Here is a 12703-nt window from a genome sequence, read left to right as displayed (position 1 = left end):
ATGAAGATTCTGTTAATAAGCTGAGAAACTCTGCAACATTTATATAAAATTGGCACTAGTAAGTCTTCATTCACATGAAAGCAAATGTACATTTAAAAAGTAAGTTTAAATGTACATTTAAGAAGTAAAATTTGTACTTGCCCTCCATCAAATATTTTAATTCTTCTTGGTTCACTTTTGATTAAGGAATTTTCTTTATCTTGCTCACTGTTAATTTCAGAGGCATCTTTACTGCTGAATTCAACTACTGTGGACTTTTGATTACCTAACGCTCTCTGAAAGGGAAAAACAGAAAAAGAGAGACACTAATTTAATAAAGCTGAAAACACAAACATACTGATGTTTCACTTGGAAATTAAAACACGGCAGAGTACAGTGCATAAGGTTAGCTTAATGGAAGGCATTACAAGGACGTAACAGCTTTAAAGGTCATTGCTTTCTCTACTTTATCTGTCGGAATCACAGTGCACTGATAAATCTTATTGGATTTTAAAATTCCACCACATTCCAGTGAAACCCCCAAATAAAGACTCTACAACTCCCCCACCCTAGTATCCAATGAACTTAATAGGAATTAAAAAAATAAACTAAATATTGTTCTTAGAGCTAACCAACCACTCACATTACAGCCTAAGCATACTTGTTAAAGAGTTTACTCTTTAAAGATGCAAAATAGCTAGCTACTCCTCATGGCATAATGTCTCACACCCTGAAAAAGACAAGTAACTCCCACTCAGTGTCAATGTGCTGTGAAGTTAAAGCAGAAGCCCTGTTTCCCAATATTTCAGCCTCCTCTTCCCCATCATTTTAAACCATAACTAGATTTCTTCTCTCTATCCTCTCCAAACTTCCTGAATACTGATGACTGTGAATTATACATCACAGGTCAAAAGTTAGGTCTTGGCCTCATACTCCTTAAATCTCTAGAAAAAAACGTACTGAACACGAGAAGAATGAACAGTGTGGCCTTTCCCCGCCGAAACGCGGTAGTGACACCATCTCGTGACCTCACACAGCCGCACTACTCCCGACCACTGAGCTCACTCCCCGCTCCGCTGTGCCCTCAAAGGCCCCTGGGAGGCGGGCAGCACTGATGGAGCACATCCCAGGGAGGAAGGACCCTGCCCAAGGTCAAGTGTTAACGGCAAGGGCACCAACTCCAGTCCTCTGGCCAAACCCAAAATAAGGCCCAACTTTTCTGATCAAGGGCCTCCTGATTCCAGCCTCCCCTACAAGCTTCCTCTAAGAGTCACACCAGCAAGCAGACGGCTATTGTACTGCGATGACAGTTAAGTGATGAGAGGGTCTGTGTCCCATGGACAGAGGGCCAACGTGACCTCACCAAGAACCGCTTTGGGAAGGCTCCATCCTCAGAAAGCCAGGGGTAAAGAAGAGCAGCTGGCCTGAGTGTCTCAAAAGGGTGGTGTGAAGAGGTAATGACACGGAGTCTGACAAGTACAGATGCAACTGTCTCCTCCGTTTCTGGCAAACACACCCGGTTTCCCTGCAATCTGGAATCTATATACACACACATTTCCTTGACTTTGTACCTTTAACACTAGTAATCCTATTTCTTACCTTCTCAGTACCAAATTCTCACTTATCTTTTGCTCACATTCTTGCTATCAAATCTCATTTCTGTTCACCAGTGAGCTACATGCCAAAAGCTTTACTATTTTCTTAGTCTATAAGCTTAACCACTCTATCCATTATATGTTGTTGACACCTCCTTTCTTTTAGCATCTGTCTATTCTTTTCCATTTTGAATTATAAATACATCCACATTTGGGTGTGAGTTAACCTTCAAGCCAGTAGCCAGTTCCCCAAGGTCACCAGTCCACATAGCTCAAGCCTCAGGGACATCAGACCATTCACAGTCTGATACCATGCTCGTCTTCTTTGTCTGACCTCTTGGCTCGAACAATTCTCCTTGAAATATCTTCTTTCTCGCCCTGTGTGATACCACTTTCTCCTAGTTCCCCTCCTTTTGAAATTCTCTTTCAGTTCCAATGGGGACTTTCTTCAATCATTCAACCCTTTAAATAGTAGGGATCTTGGGATCCGTCCCAGGCCCCTCTCTCTTCTTCACACTCTTCCTGGGCGACCTCATTAACTGCATCTATGCACTGAAGGATCTCTACACCTTCCACTCCTTTCCCAGCTCCAAATCCAGGGTGTGCACTTCCCAAGGCATTTCTGCCAAGCACTCGGCACTGAAGGAGAGCTAGTTTTCATAGGTGCTTCAGGAACATCAATAAATGAAGCTCTGTTTAAATTCTCATGCTCAAGTCTCATTTTCCATCTGATTTAGTAGACGTAGAGGTTGAGCATCTGAAAATTAAATTCTGAGTGGTCTGGATGCACCCTCCTCCACTGAGAAAGTATCAAAGGCTCTCTACCACCATGGGCATTCTTTGGTCTTTATTTACAGTTCCAACTTCAAACTAGGTCAGTGTCTCAAACTTCCAACACCTTCTAGCCATGCTGGACTCCTCGGGGTTCTTTAAATGAACCAAGTACTTTTTCATTTCCACATCATTTGGCAGACTATTAAAATTTCTCATTTCTGTTTGCTTGAAAAAAAAAACAAACTACTTTTTTTTTCTTCCTTAAAGATTCAGCTAAAGTATCATCACTCTTGGAATATCTTCCTTTTATTCCTTGAATTACCTGGTCGTGTTAGAGACTTCCTTCTTTTAAAGTTGTATACACTTCTATTATAATACTGATACTATGACTATTGTCATATTGATAAATAAACATCTATGAACCTGTACAACCTGTACAGATCAAGAACTTAATCTATAATTCTGAATGTCCAGAGTCCAACCTAATACCCTTATTTATGTATTTATTCTTAGTCATTTAAATGATTTCCTGATTTTATAAAGCCAACAACTCTAACAAGATTTATTTCACCAATAACCCAACCTTAATACTTTTATGACTTTTCTGTACAAATCTTGATCAAATCAACTTAATAATCAAGCGTACAGTTATTTTGTGAATCTTTCCTCTAGTAGTAAGATGATTCTCAGAGCTACACTTGATGAGATATGGGATCAGCATAGTGAGCGTAGGGCAGTCAGATTTGCATAAAGCAAGGATGAATGGCTCTCTGCTTCTATTTTAAGATGAAACAGCACAATTTCCAATATTCACACCTCTGTTCCCCCTTCATTAGCAGGGACAAAGCATAAACGTAGTCTTCTGTCACCTAACAAGAAAAACAAATCCTTAGTATAAGAGAAAGATGAAAGTAAAAATATGATTATATATACCGTTAAGACTTAAATTTCCACCAATAGAAAAAAACTGCTCAGGGCAGGTTAACATTTTCAAAATGCTTCAAGACAGAATCACTGAATGGACTCTGGGTAATCTTGATCAATATAGCTCCCTGGGTAAATTTATCACTTTCTTTCAAGTAACTCTGCACTTAGCACAATCTGTCATTCAAAATTAAAATACAACCTCCAACTGAAATGTTTGCAGGCATCCAGACAGGTGGAAACTAACTTGCACAGACTCTTTCTGAAGATAAAGGATATTTCAAGTACCTTGCTTAAGTTGCTTTTCCACTTGCTTGAATAGACCAGTAAGTCTGACTTGAAATGGGTGGTTATTGCTTGACAGTATAGAGATCTTCCAGTCTTCTGCTTGGAGTTCAGGAGAGAAAGAGCCACTTTGGTTGGCAGGCCGAGTGGGTTTGGATCACTGGCGCTCACGGCCCAGTCGGTGTAGGCCGAGGTTTTCTGGTCCGTCTGCGGTAGGTGCAAGGCCCTCTGTCTCATCAGGTAGCACCACGTGAAGCTGGTGGCCGTCTTCAGGCTGGGGAAGGACACGGACGGCTGTGTGTCGCCAGCCTCACACGTGGAAGGAGTCGTGGCCGCAGGCTGACTCTGTTCCTGGACGTTTGCTTTGTCGCCTGGATTTTTAATCCCTGGAGACTTCCTTTCTGGGCGGTTGTCTGTGGATTCCAAAGGAGAAATGTGAGTTTTCTCTGCAGGCACAGCTGGGCTTCCAACTGTCGGCGTCAGCAATGCGGCTGACGGGATGCTTTCAAATTCCTGCAGTTCTTTCACGGGTTCTCTAGCCACAGGCTTGCAGTGTCCTGATGACAAGTTATCAGCTGGTGACACGTCGGTCAAGTGAAGAGCCTCAGTACTGACTTCAGGGTGAGGAAAAACATCCTGCTCCCACGTCACAGCTTCAAGGGGCTCCGTGGTGCAAACCTGCCTCACCAGCACAGGCTTCTTCTGTTTGCTGCCGTCAGGAGCTCTTGAACCCCCTGCTTCCAGCGGTCTCGTGTCTGTCGCACAGACAGCTCCATTTTCATCCTTGGCTCGCTTCTGGTGCTTTTCCATGGCAATGTCTAAACTATTTGCTGGGGAGAGCATCCGTTTACTGGAAGCTGAAGACTCTTGTTGTGGGGAAAGTCTTCCGACAGACATCTTTGGTGTTGTGGGTGAGGATTCTGATGGAGATGGGTTTTGGTCCATCTCTGAAAAGACAGGTTGGCAGATGAGCTCTCCGTCTGGGTTTGGCAAAGCATTCCGGGGATCGTTTTGCGGTTTTGGTACGGGATTTTGTTCTTCGCTGATTGGCACCGTACTACGATTAGCCTGGCAAATCGGCTGATTGGAGAGATCCTGGGTCACTAGGATTCGTGGCAGAGGTGTGACTGCGGCGAAACAGTACGTGGGGACCTGAGTCTGCAGGTGCGTGGACAGCGTCAAGGACGTGGGCACCTTTGGCACCTGACCGCCGAGAGCCCCGACTTTCAGGGGTGGCGGAGGACACGAGTTAGATGTGGCTTCTGCTAATTTGGCTGGTAAGGTCAGGGAGGTCGCACGAGGGGCGGCCCCGGCTGGATCTGAAAGAACTTGCTTTGGCAGAGGTTGCACAGGATTAGAAGCACAAGGCTGGCTCGAGGTGACCGTGGGACACTGCAGCTGGTACTTGGGAGCAAAGCAATCCTCACTTTGAGAAGGTACACACCCATCAGGGCTTGCATCTGGTTTGACACTCTGTGTAGAAGATACCTGCAGGGACATCTGTGTCTCTGGGGGGCTAAGGGGCACGTGGATTGGATTCAACATGTGGATACCGAGAAGCTGTTGAACAGGAAAGAGGTTTGGAGAGTGGGAACTTGCCGTTTCTGCTCGCACATCCTTGACTGGAGTCTGGGAGTGCAAAGTGTTTGCAGGAAACTCGGCTGAAACTGGGTGAGTGAGCTGAAGCCCCTGCAGTGGCACTGTGCTCACAGCCGGACGGGCGATGGTCTGGAAAGACAATGTGTTCCCGGGAGCCAGCGGATTCTCCGGAGCGATGTTTAAGGAGATCTGCCGTATCAGTGGGCCCCTCCGTCTTTCCAAGAGGGGCACGTGCCCGGCGACTCCCACGCTGGAAGGGGATGTTGGAGGATGCGATTCGGCCGGTGGTGTCTTCCGAGATGGGGCGATGCTTCCACAGTCGAATGACTTGCTTCTGAAATCGGACACCTCCATGGACGTCTGCAGGCAGTGAATCTGTTCCGACGCGGCTCGCCGCATCTCCCGGTGACCCCCCGGAACACTCAGGGTGTTAGAGCCAGCGGGAATCAGGAGGAAGTCCGCTTTGTGCAGAAAGTCAGTTTTGGGGGAGGCCTCGGTCTTAGAAACGTCCTCCACGTCTAAGGAGGCAGAGAAACTCGACGTGTGCGATAAACTACTGTCCCTGCTGAGACTCCGGGAGAGCGTGGAGTCGAAACTCGACTCGGCGGAAGAGTGCTCCATCTCGGCCAGGCGCAGTCTCTTCTTCTTGGGCGGCAGTTTCTCCGTCGGCAGCTTGGACAAGGTTTCGCTCCGCTGAGGCCAACTGAACTTCTCCAACTTCTCCGGATCGTGGCCTTGCCCTTCCAGGTCCCGATCTGGCTCTTCAGTGACCAGGATTTCTGGGACTTGGATGCTGTGCTGCCGAACGAGTCTGGAGGGCTGTCCGAGCACGTGCCGCTCACCTGAGATCTTTCTGGAACCGTCCTGAAGTTCCCCTCTCGGAGCATCGGACAGCGCGGGCTGGTGGGACTGTGACGTGTGCCGGGGAGGGTGGCCTTCCTCTTGGGAAATTCCTCTGACGCTCAGAGATCCCGGCTTGCCCGTTCTCAGCTCCTGGAAAGACACGGGGGATGCACCTTCACCAGCCTCCAGCTTGTCAAAGGCCCCGGGCCTGCCCAGCGAGTTTGTGTGTTGGATGACCGAGATGCCGGCCCCGTGTCTCTTGGGCTCCGCCCTGTCCTGGGCGGCTGAGCTCATCTGCTCTTCCAGGACGGACGACGGCTTCGGGTCCCGGGGCTGGTCGGGGCCTCTGGGCCCCCGCTGAAGCTGGGTGGCCTGCCGCTGGAGGTTTCGAGGCTGCAGCTCACCGGGTAGGGCAAGGTTCTGCTGGGACAGACTGGGGGCCGGGCCCAGCGTGCTCTGAGACCGGGAGCCCTCGGAGCTTTTCGGAGGAGCTCCACTCTCGTTCTGCTGAAGTTCGTCGTCATCTCCGACGCTTTTCATTTTTCTCCTTTTCCGGATCTGGGGCGTTTGTTCCCAGACCCCGGTGGCCCCGGCGACCCGATAGTGCAGGATGGGCGTCTGTGCCCCGCCCGGCACCGGGCTGTGGTCGGAGTCCCGCACAGCGACCTTGGTCTTTGGTCCGTGCAACTCTGAACAGTAAAATTTCTTATGGTTTTCGAAATTTTCCAGTTTCCGATACCTGTTTCTGCAGGTCTCGCACTCAAACATGGTCCCTCGCCCTTGGTGAGACTTCTTCTTTTCCAAGTGTGAGCCCGGGGCCGGGGGCTTGCTCCTTGGGGCTGCCGTCTCCCCGGCGGGGCTGCCTCCGGCGTGGCTCTCCTCCCACGGCTGTCCGGGCCCGAGAACGTGGTTTTCGCTCGCTGAGGAGTCTTCCACCGCTGCTTGTCTCACCAGGGTGCGGGGATGTCCACTCTGGGTCACAGAAGGGTTAGGTCCTGGTACAAAGACATCATCGTAGAAAGCGCCAATTTTGTCATCAAAGGACTGACTTCCTCTCAGCGGATGCGGGGCAGGGATGATGCTGGCGGGCACTGCAGAGTACCCAGTGGTGGGCATGGAATTACTCCTGGTGATGGGCAGGCAGTCAAGGGAAGGTACGGACAGAAGAAACACTTGCTTAGATTTCTCCGTGGGGGTGAAAGGGGACTTTGGTATATCAGAGCTCGAACTTGTTCTCCGTCCCATTGGTTTCAGGTCAAACTGGAAAGAGTCCTTAAAGATGTATGACTTGGGGGAATCGATGCTTCCCCGGCGGGAGAGGGAGGTCCTCCGGGGCTTCACGCTGTCCAGCTGCTTGTCATCCACCAGGGCTTCGTTGTCGGAGATGAGCTTTGAGATCCGCTCCTCCAGCGTTTTCGTGGCCAGCGGGGGGCGCATCTGACCTGGGAGGAGGGGTGCTTTTTCACCTGCGGGAACAGCAGAGGCTGCTGGTGTGCTGCCCCGCGGGGTCGAGGGCCCGCTGTTCTTGGCAGAGTCCTGCTCTGGGGCGGGTAGCGTCCTGGCAAAGGGGGTGGGTGGACTCACGGTTTGGTCGGCGCTTTCAGATCGGGAAAAGTAGCCCGAGTCCGTACTTCCCAGGCTGCGAGGACTCAGCAGTTTTCCTTGCTGTTCCTGGCAGTAATCGGTGGCCTGCTGCCTCTGCAGCTGGGCATGCGCTGTGCCCACAGGAGATTCTGGCTTTCCGTCGGGCTGACTTGGGTCGCCTTTCTGATGGGCCTTCTCATCTGCCTCCAGGGAAGACACCCAGGAAGGGTGGGACAGGACCCGGGTTCCCTGAAGGTCTTTCTGTGCACCAGGGAGTTCGGGCTTGGAATCGGTAACCTTTGGGCTGTCAACTCTTAAAGGGGACACGCTGATGGGGTGGACCACGACCTTTGGTAACTCTGCTGCGGCCTGTGATTCTGAAGACCCGTCCTGCGGCGCAAAGTCACCACCGACCACGCGCTCGGGATTGCTTGGAATGGAACCGGATTTTGGTAAAGCTTCCGAGCTGGACAGCATTCTTATCATCTGCGCCGGCTGCAGGTCCATGGAGCCCGGGTCGTTCGGCCTTTCGTCGCCAGCGCCGTCCTCTTCGCTGTCTCCACTGTCTTCCACGTCTGAATGGATGCTAAGTGCTTTGGGAGACTCGTGTGACACGAACAGGCCGCCAGCATCCGGCTGCAGGACGAGGCCCAGTTTGATAGTGTGTGCGTGGGACTTTTTGTGCTTGTACAGGTTGCTTTTAGTCTTAAATGAAAACCCGCAGGTCACGCAGGGGTAAGGGCGCTCTCCGGTGTGGGAGCGGATGTGCTTTAGAAGCACGCTGGGCTTCGCACAGGCTCGGTTGCAATACTCACAGATATATTTTCCTTGCTTTTTTGGCTTCTGATCTTTCAGGAGAAGACTGCACATTTGCTCCACGCTGTGATTAACCACAGCGGCGACAGGGCTCGAGTTGTAGATGGGCGTGGGGGGTGACTGTGTGGAAGGCGCGGGGCTCACCGGCACCGGGGAGGCAGCGTCCACTTGCTGGTTTGGAGGGGTGACCTGAGTGCGGCCGGGGAGTGACGTGGCCGCGGCGGTGTAGACGTGTTCAAGCTGGGCGTTCTCCTGGATCTGCAGGCTCGCGAGGGGTGGGGCGAAACCTGAACACGCGGGAAGCTGCTGACTTTGTGGGCTGGGTTTAGGCACGGGGAGTTCGTGTATGTGATACGCGGGATAGGCGGCCGGTACTGCCGCTGGGTCCTTCCTCTGAGCGGCGGACACCGGCCCAGAGGGGTACGAGGTCCGAGGCGGCGGCGGCTGCGGCTGCGAGGGGGCGGCCGCGTCCAGCAGGTGCGCGTCGGGGGCCTCCTGCGGGTCGCCGTGCGGGTGAGCCAGGGCGCGTGCGGTTTTATTTGGTCTCAGTTTTTCGATCTTCGCGGCACACGGTGAGCCCTTCTGCGACAGGGTGTTCAGCTCTGGCTCCATGGCCTTCAGCAAGACGTCGAAGGCGGTGTTTGCAAACGAGGAGGGCGGGGAGCTGCGGTCGGAGGAAACCGGACCCTCGCGGCGCTCGGCCTTGCCCTTGCTGGGCGGGGACCCGGGGTCACGCTTTCCCTCGGGGACGCCGGCCTTGGCGGGGTCGGGGCCCTCCGACCTCCATCGGCGCGGCTCGGTAGGCTGCTGCGGCAGAAATGGGGGCTTCCGGGGGCAGACGGGGGCTTCGGGCTTGGGGGCCCCGGCGGTCAGCCCCGGGGTCTCTCCGTTGTGTTTGGTCGGCGGCCTCCCCGCGGCCTTCGCCGGGCTGTGACTCTGCTTCTTGTGGGGCTCCGCGGCGCCCGCGAGCACGGCAAACGGGGAGTCTTCTGTATTCTGTCTGTGTTTGGCCTGGAGAGGATTTCTCAGAGGGGATTTGGGTATTTTTTTCAGGTGATTCTCCGCTACAATCTTTTTCCGTTTTACCCCTTTAAGCGATTCGGAAGTTCCTTTGATGCCAGCCTCTAAGAGTTCTGTTCAAAAAAAGAAAAAAGGAAACCAATTGGCAAAATGGTACGCACACTAATTATGATTCTTTTTTAATTAACATACAGTTATGACAACTGAAGAAGGCAGTTTAAGGAAAGCCCATTTTGGATAAAACTGCATTCTAGCATTCTGGTGATAAGCTGGCCATCAAAAATCTGTTGACCTTACTATATACATTTCTAGAACGCTGTGTTCCTCTCTTGACCTTCATCTCACCAAGGTCCTGGGTGTTTTGTTTCAAAACAGTTATCCTCCACCTTCACCCTTGCAGCTGAGGACCCTACGATGACGGTCTGAGAGAGGTGGCCCACAAAGAAGAAAATTCAACTTTTTCATGCTGGGTATTTGTCTTTTCACATTTAGTATCTTTTAAAGCAAACTTCTCAGCATGTTTCTAAAATAATAGCACTGCTCCAAAATAGGCAATACTGATATCCTTATGGGCTTCCCTGGTAGCTCAGCTGGTAAAGAATAGGCCTGCAATGTAAGAGACCCCCCCTCACCCCCCGCTCCATTCGATTCCATATAATGATCATGGGATATTCACTAGTAGAACTGTGATGAACTGCAAATATAGCAATTATATCCATAAACAAAAATATGAAAGTAAAATAATACACTTATTAGTGACTCATCAACAAAATTTTAAAGTCAGAATGATGTAATGGCCTTTAGTAAAAAAAAAAAAAAAATCACCACTTTAATTGAACAAAATATTCAATGGCTACATTTCTTTGCTGTTAATGATGGCTGAGTAGGTAGCTAGACAGAGCTTGTCATAGGAGAGAAGAGATGAAACCACCTCCATTTCCCCCGTGTTGAAATAAACCACCATTCAAATGGCATCAACCACCCATAATCGCTGTCAACTATTGTATTTTTGAGCAATAATTGCTTGCCATAATTTAGCTTCTTTCGATTTTGTTGGATCCTTGGGCACATCAACAAAAATTATTCAAGCTTATATTACTTACTTATAAGGAAGCCAAATACTGTAAATTCTCATTATTTTCAAATAGCTGTTACAGTGCACCTATTTGAAATTCATATTAGACCCAAATGGCTACACCAAAATAACTGCTTTGCATTAACTGAAGAATTTACATAAAATAAAAATTTCTAGTCATCTTGTGACATCAGTTTATGTGCACTCATGTTTTAATTTAATGAAAAAAAAAATACTAATCCACTAAAGATACATTTAACCACTACAGTCAGAGAGGCAAATAAAAGGAGGGAAGGTATGATGAAAATACTTGAGCTAAAGAAAACTAGAAAAAAAAAAAGAAGGTATCAGTATTGTTGATAGAAGCAAAGTCTCTCAGTCGTGTCCCACTCTTTGCAACCCCGTGGACTGTAGTCTTCCAGGCTCCTCCGTCTATGGAAATTTTCCAGGCAAGAGTACTGGAGTGGGTTGCCATTTCTTTCTCCAGGGGATCTTCCCGACCCAGGGATCGAACCCATGTCTCCCGCATTGCAGGCAGACGCTTTACCATCTGAACCACCAGGGAAGGAATATTGTTGATACCTCTACAAAATGATGTTGAGCAAATCTTTTTGATTCTTCAACCCACTCAGTTATAAAATGGTATTTCCTCACTGGCTTTCCCTCTTCAGGACGAATGCAGTAAAGTCAGTGATGTATTTGGTGCCTCTCATTAACTACACAAGCTAGAGGGCGAAATGAAAAATGATGACCAGCATCTCCGGTGAGAAGTTTCCCAATCACTTCCCAAGAATCTGGAGGTGGGCTGAAACAAGAGTGAGAGCCACTAGGCTGTTAAAATAGACACAAAAACAGCAGAGCAGCCGCTTGGAGGAGCAGCAGTTGCCAACCCGGGCGACTGTCAGAGCAAAAGCAGAGGAGATTGGAAAAACCTGCCCACGCCAAGCCCATCCACAACCCAGTGTGACCTGAGCCTTGACTGGGGTGAACATGTTTATTTTATATTTTGCATACTTTCTGGAATAAGATTTTATTTTTAGGTAAAGCTGTTTGTCCAAAAAAAAAAAGAGTTAAACGATGGCTTACACTCCAAAGGAAAAAAAAAAAATGCACAAATTCAACTCACAGGCAAATTACCAAGAAATACCATAGGAAGTTTTAAAGGGGACATTCTATGTATATGAAAAACAAAAAAGATAATTCTATTTTGTATTTAAAGAAAATGAAGTTGAGATGAAGGAGAAGGAATGACTTAAGATTCCTATTTCTTTATAGAGATCATTCTAAATGTGAAAAAAACACATTTTAAACAGATTTTATGAGCCACGTTTCAATTTTAAATGAAGACCCACTCATCTCTCTCTGTTGAATGTTTAGAACATTTACACTCTATTTGCATAGTTGTTTACTCTTTGTTCTCTGAATTTTAATACCTGGTGCTAATACACCATTTCCTTTCTTCAAAAGCGTGTACAGTCCTTTGCTTTCTGGCGGTGAAGCTTATAAAGAGAAGCCTGCTGACAGCGTAACAAGTAGTTTCTCCTCCTTGAGGTGACTTGCCTTTTTTCTGCCTGAGTGTCTGCAAGAAAGTTTCTTTTCAAAGTCTAATAACAAAACTAGTAGTCAGCTCCAAAATGACCACTGTACACCTTTCAATTTTTTTTTTTTCCTGGAACACAATGAACCTCTAAAAGGAGATACATTTAGTTTATTTCAGAAAAGTTTTCTTTTATTATTTATTCAAATATATTTTCTGGCCGTTTTTTTCTTTGGGGTGGGCTCTTTTACATTACTGACATCAATTATCTTTGTGCAGGACCACCCTTATGATGATTTAAATTGCTTCCATCTTTTTGTTTCTCTCCTTTGCTTTTTCTAGAATTATCTAAAGCTTTTCCCCTTACATCAATAATTTGATTTTTAGGCCATTAAGTTCCTTGTTGTTTCAATTTTATTAGTTTTTGACTGACATTGTTTTGTTCCCTAAGTTCCGTATTTTCCATGTCATCTCATTTTATTGCCTCATATTATGTGTGACTGTGTGTGAGTGTGTGTGCGCGCGCACACATACATGCGCGCTGATCGCTCAGTTGCTCCAACTCTTTGTGACCCCGTGGACTGTAGCCTGCCAGGCTCCTCTGTCCATGGGATTTCCCAGGCAAGGATACTGGAGTGGTATTTCCTGCTCCAGGGGATCTTCCTGACCCAG

The 12703-nt window shown here is 48.4% G+C and overlaps 1 protein-coding gene and 1 long non-coding RNA gene across 7 annotated transcripts in view; one reads left to right on the top strand and one right to left on the bottom strand.

Moving 5' to 3' along the window:
* The window catches only part of HIVEP1 (HIVEP zinc finger 1), a 129697-nt gene that overhangs the window by 28469 nt on the left and 88525 nt on the right, over nucleotides 1-12703 (bottom strand). For 5 of the 6 annotated variants that reach the window (XM_043449588.1, XM_043449591.1, XM_043449585.1 and 2 more), the window contains exons 4-5: nucleotides 3561-9532; nucleotides 142-275 (exon numbers count right to left, since the gene is read on the bottom strand). In XM_043449588.1, coding sequence (XP_043305523.1) covers nucleotides 142-275; nucleotides 3561-9532 — 6106 coding nt within the window. Of the gene's footprint in view, nucleotides 1-141; nucleotides 276-3560; nucleotides 9535-12703 lie in introns of all 6 variants that reach the window. The other variant, XM_043449590.1, reaches the window with a different exon arrangement.
* LOC122429354 lies at nucleotides 9459-11265 on the top strand. Its single transcript, XR_006265962.1, has 3 exons — nucleotides 9459-9572; nucleotides 9795-9889; nucleotides 11166-11265. It is a non-coding gene; the product is annotated as an uncharacterized LOC122429354 (long non-coding RNA).

Source organism: Cervus canadensis, chromosome 28, assembly GCF_019320065.1.
Source record: "Cervus canadensis isolate Bull #8, Minnesota chromosome 28, ASM1932006v1, whole genome shotgun sequence".
NCBI lineage: Eukaryota > Metazoa > Chordata > Mammalia > Artiodactyla > Cervidae > Cervus > Cervus canadensis.
Note: the sequence above shows the minus strand (reverse complement) of the source record. Positions and strands in the feature narration are given on the sequence as shown.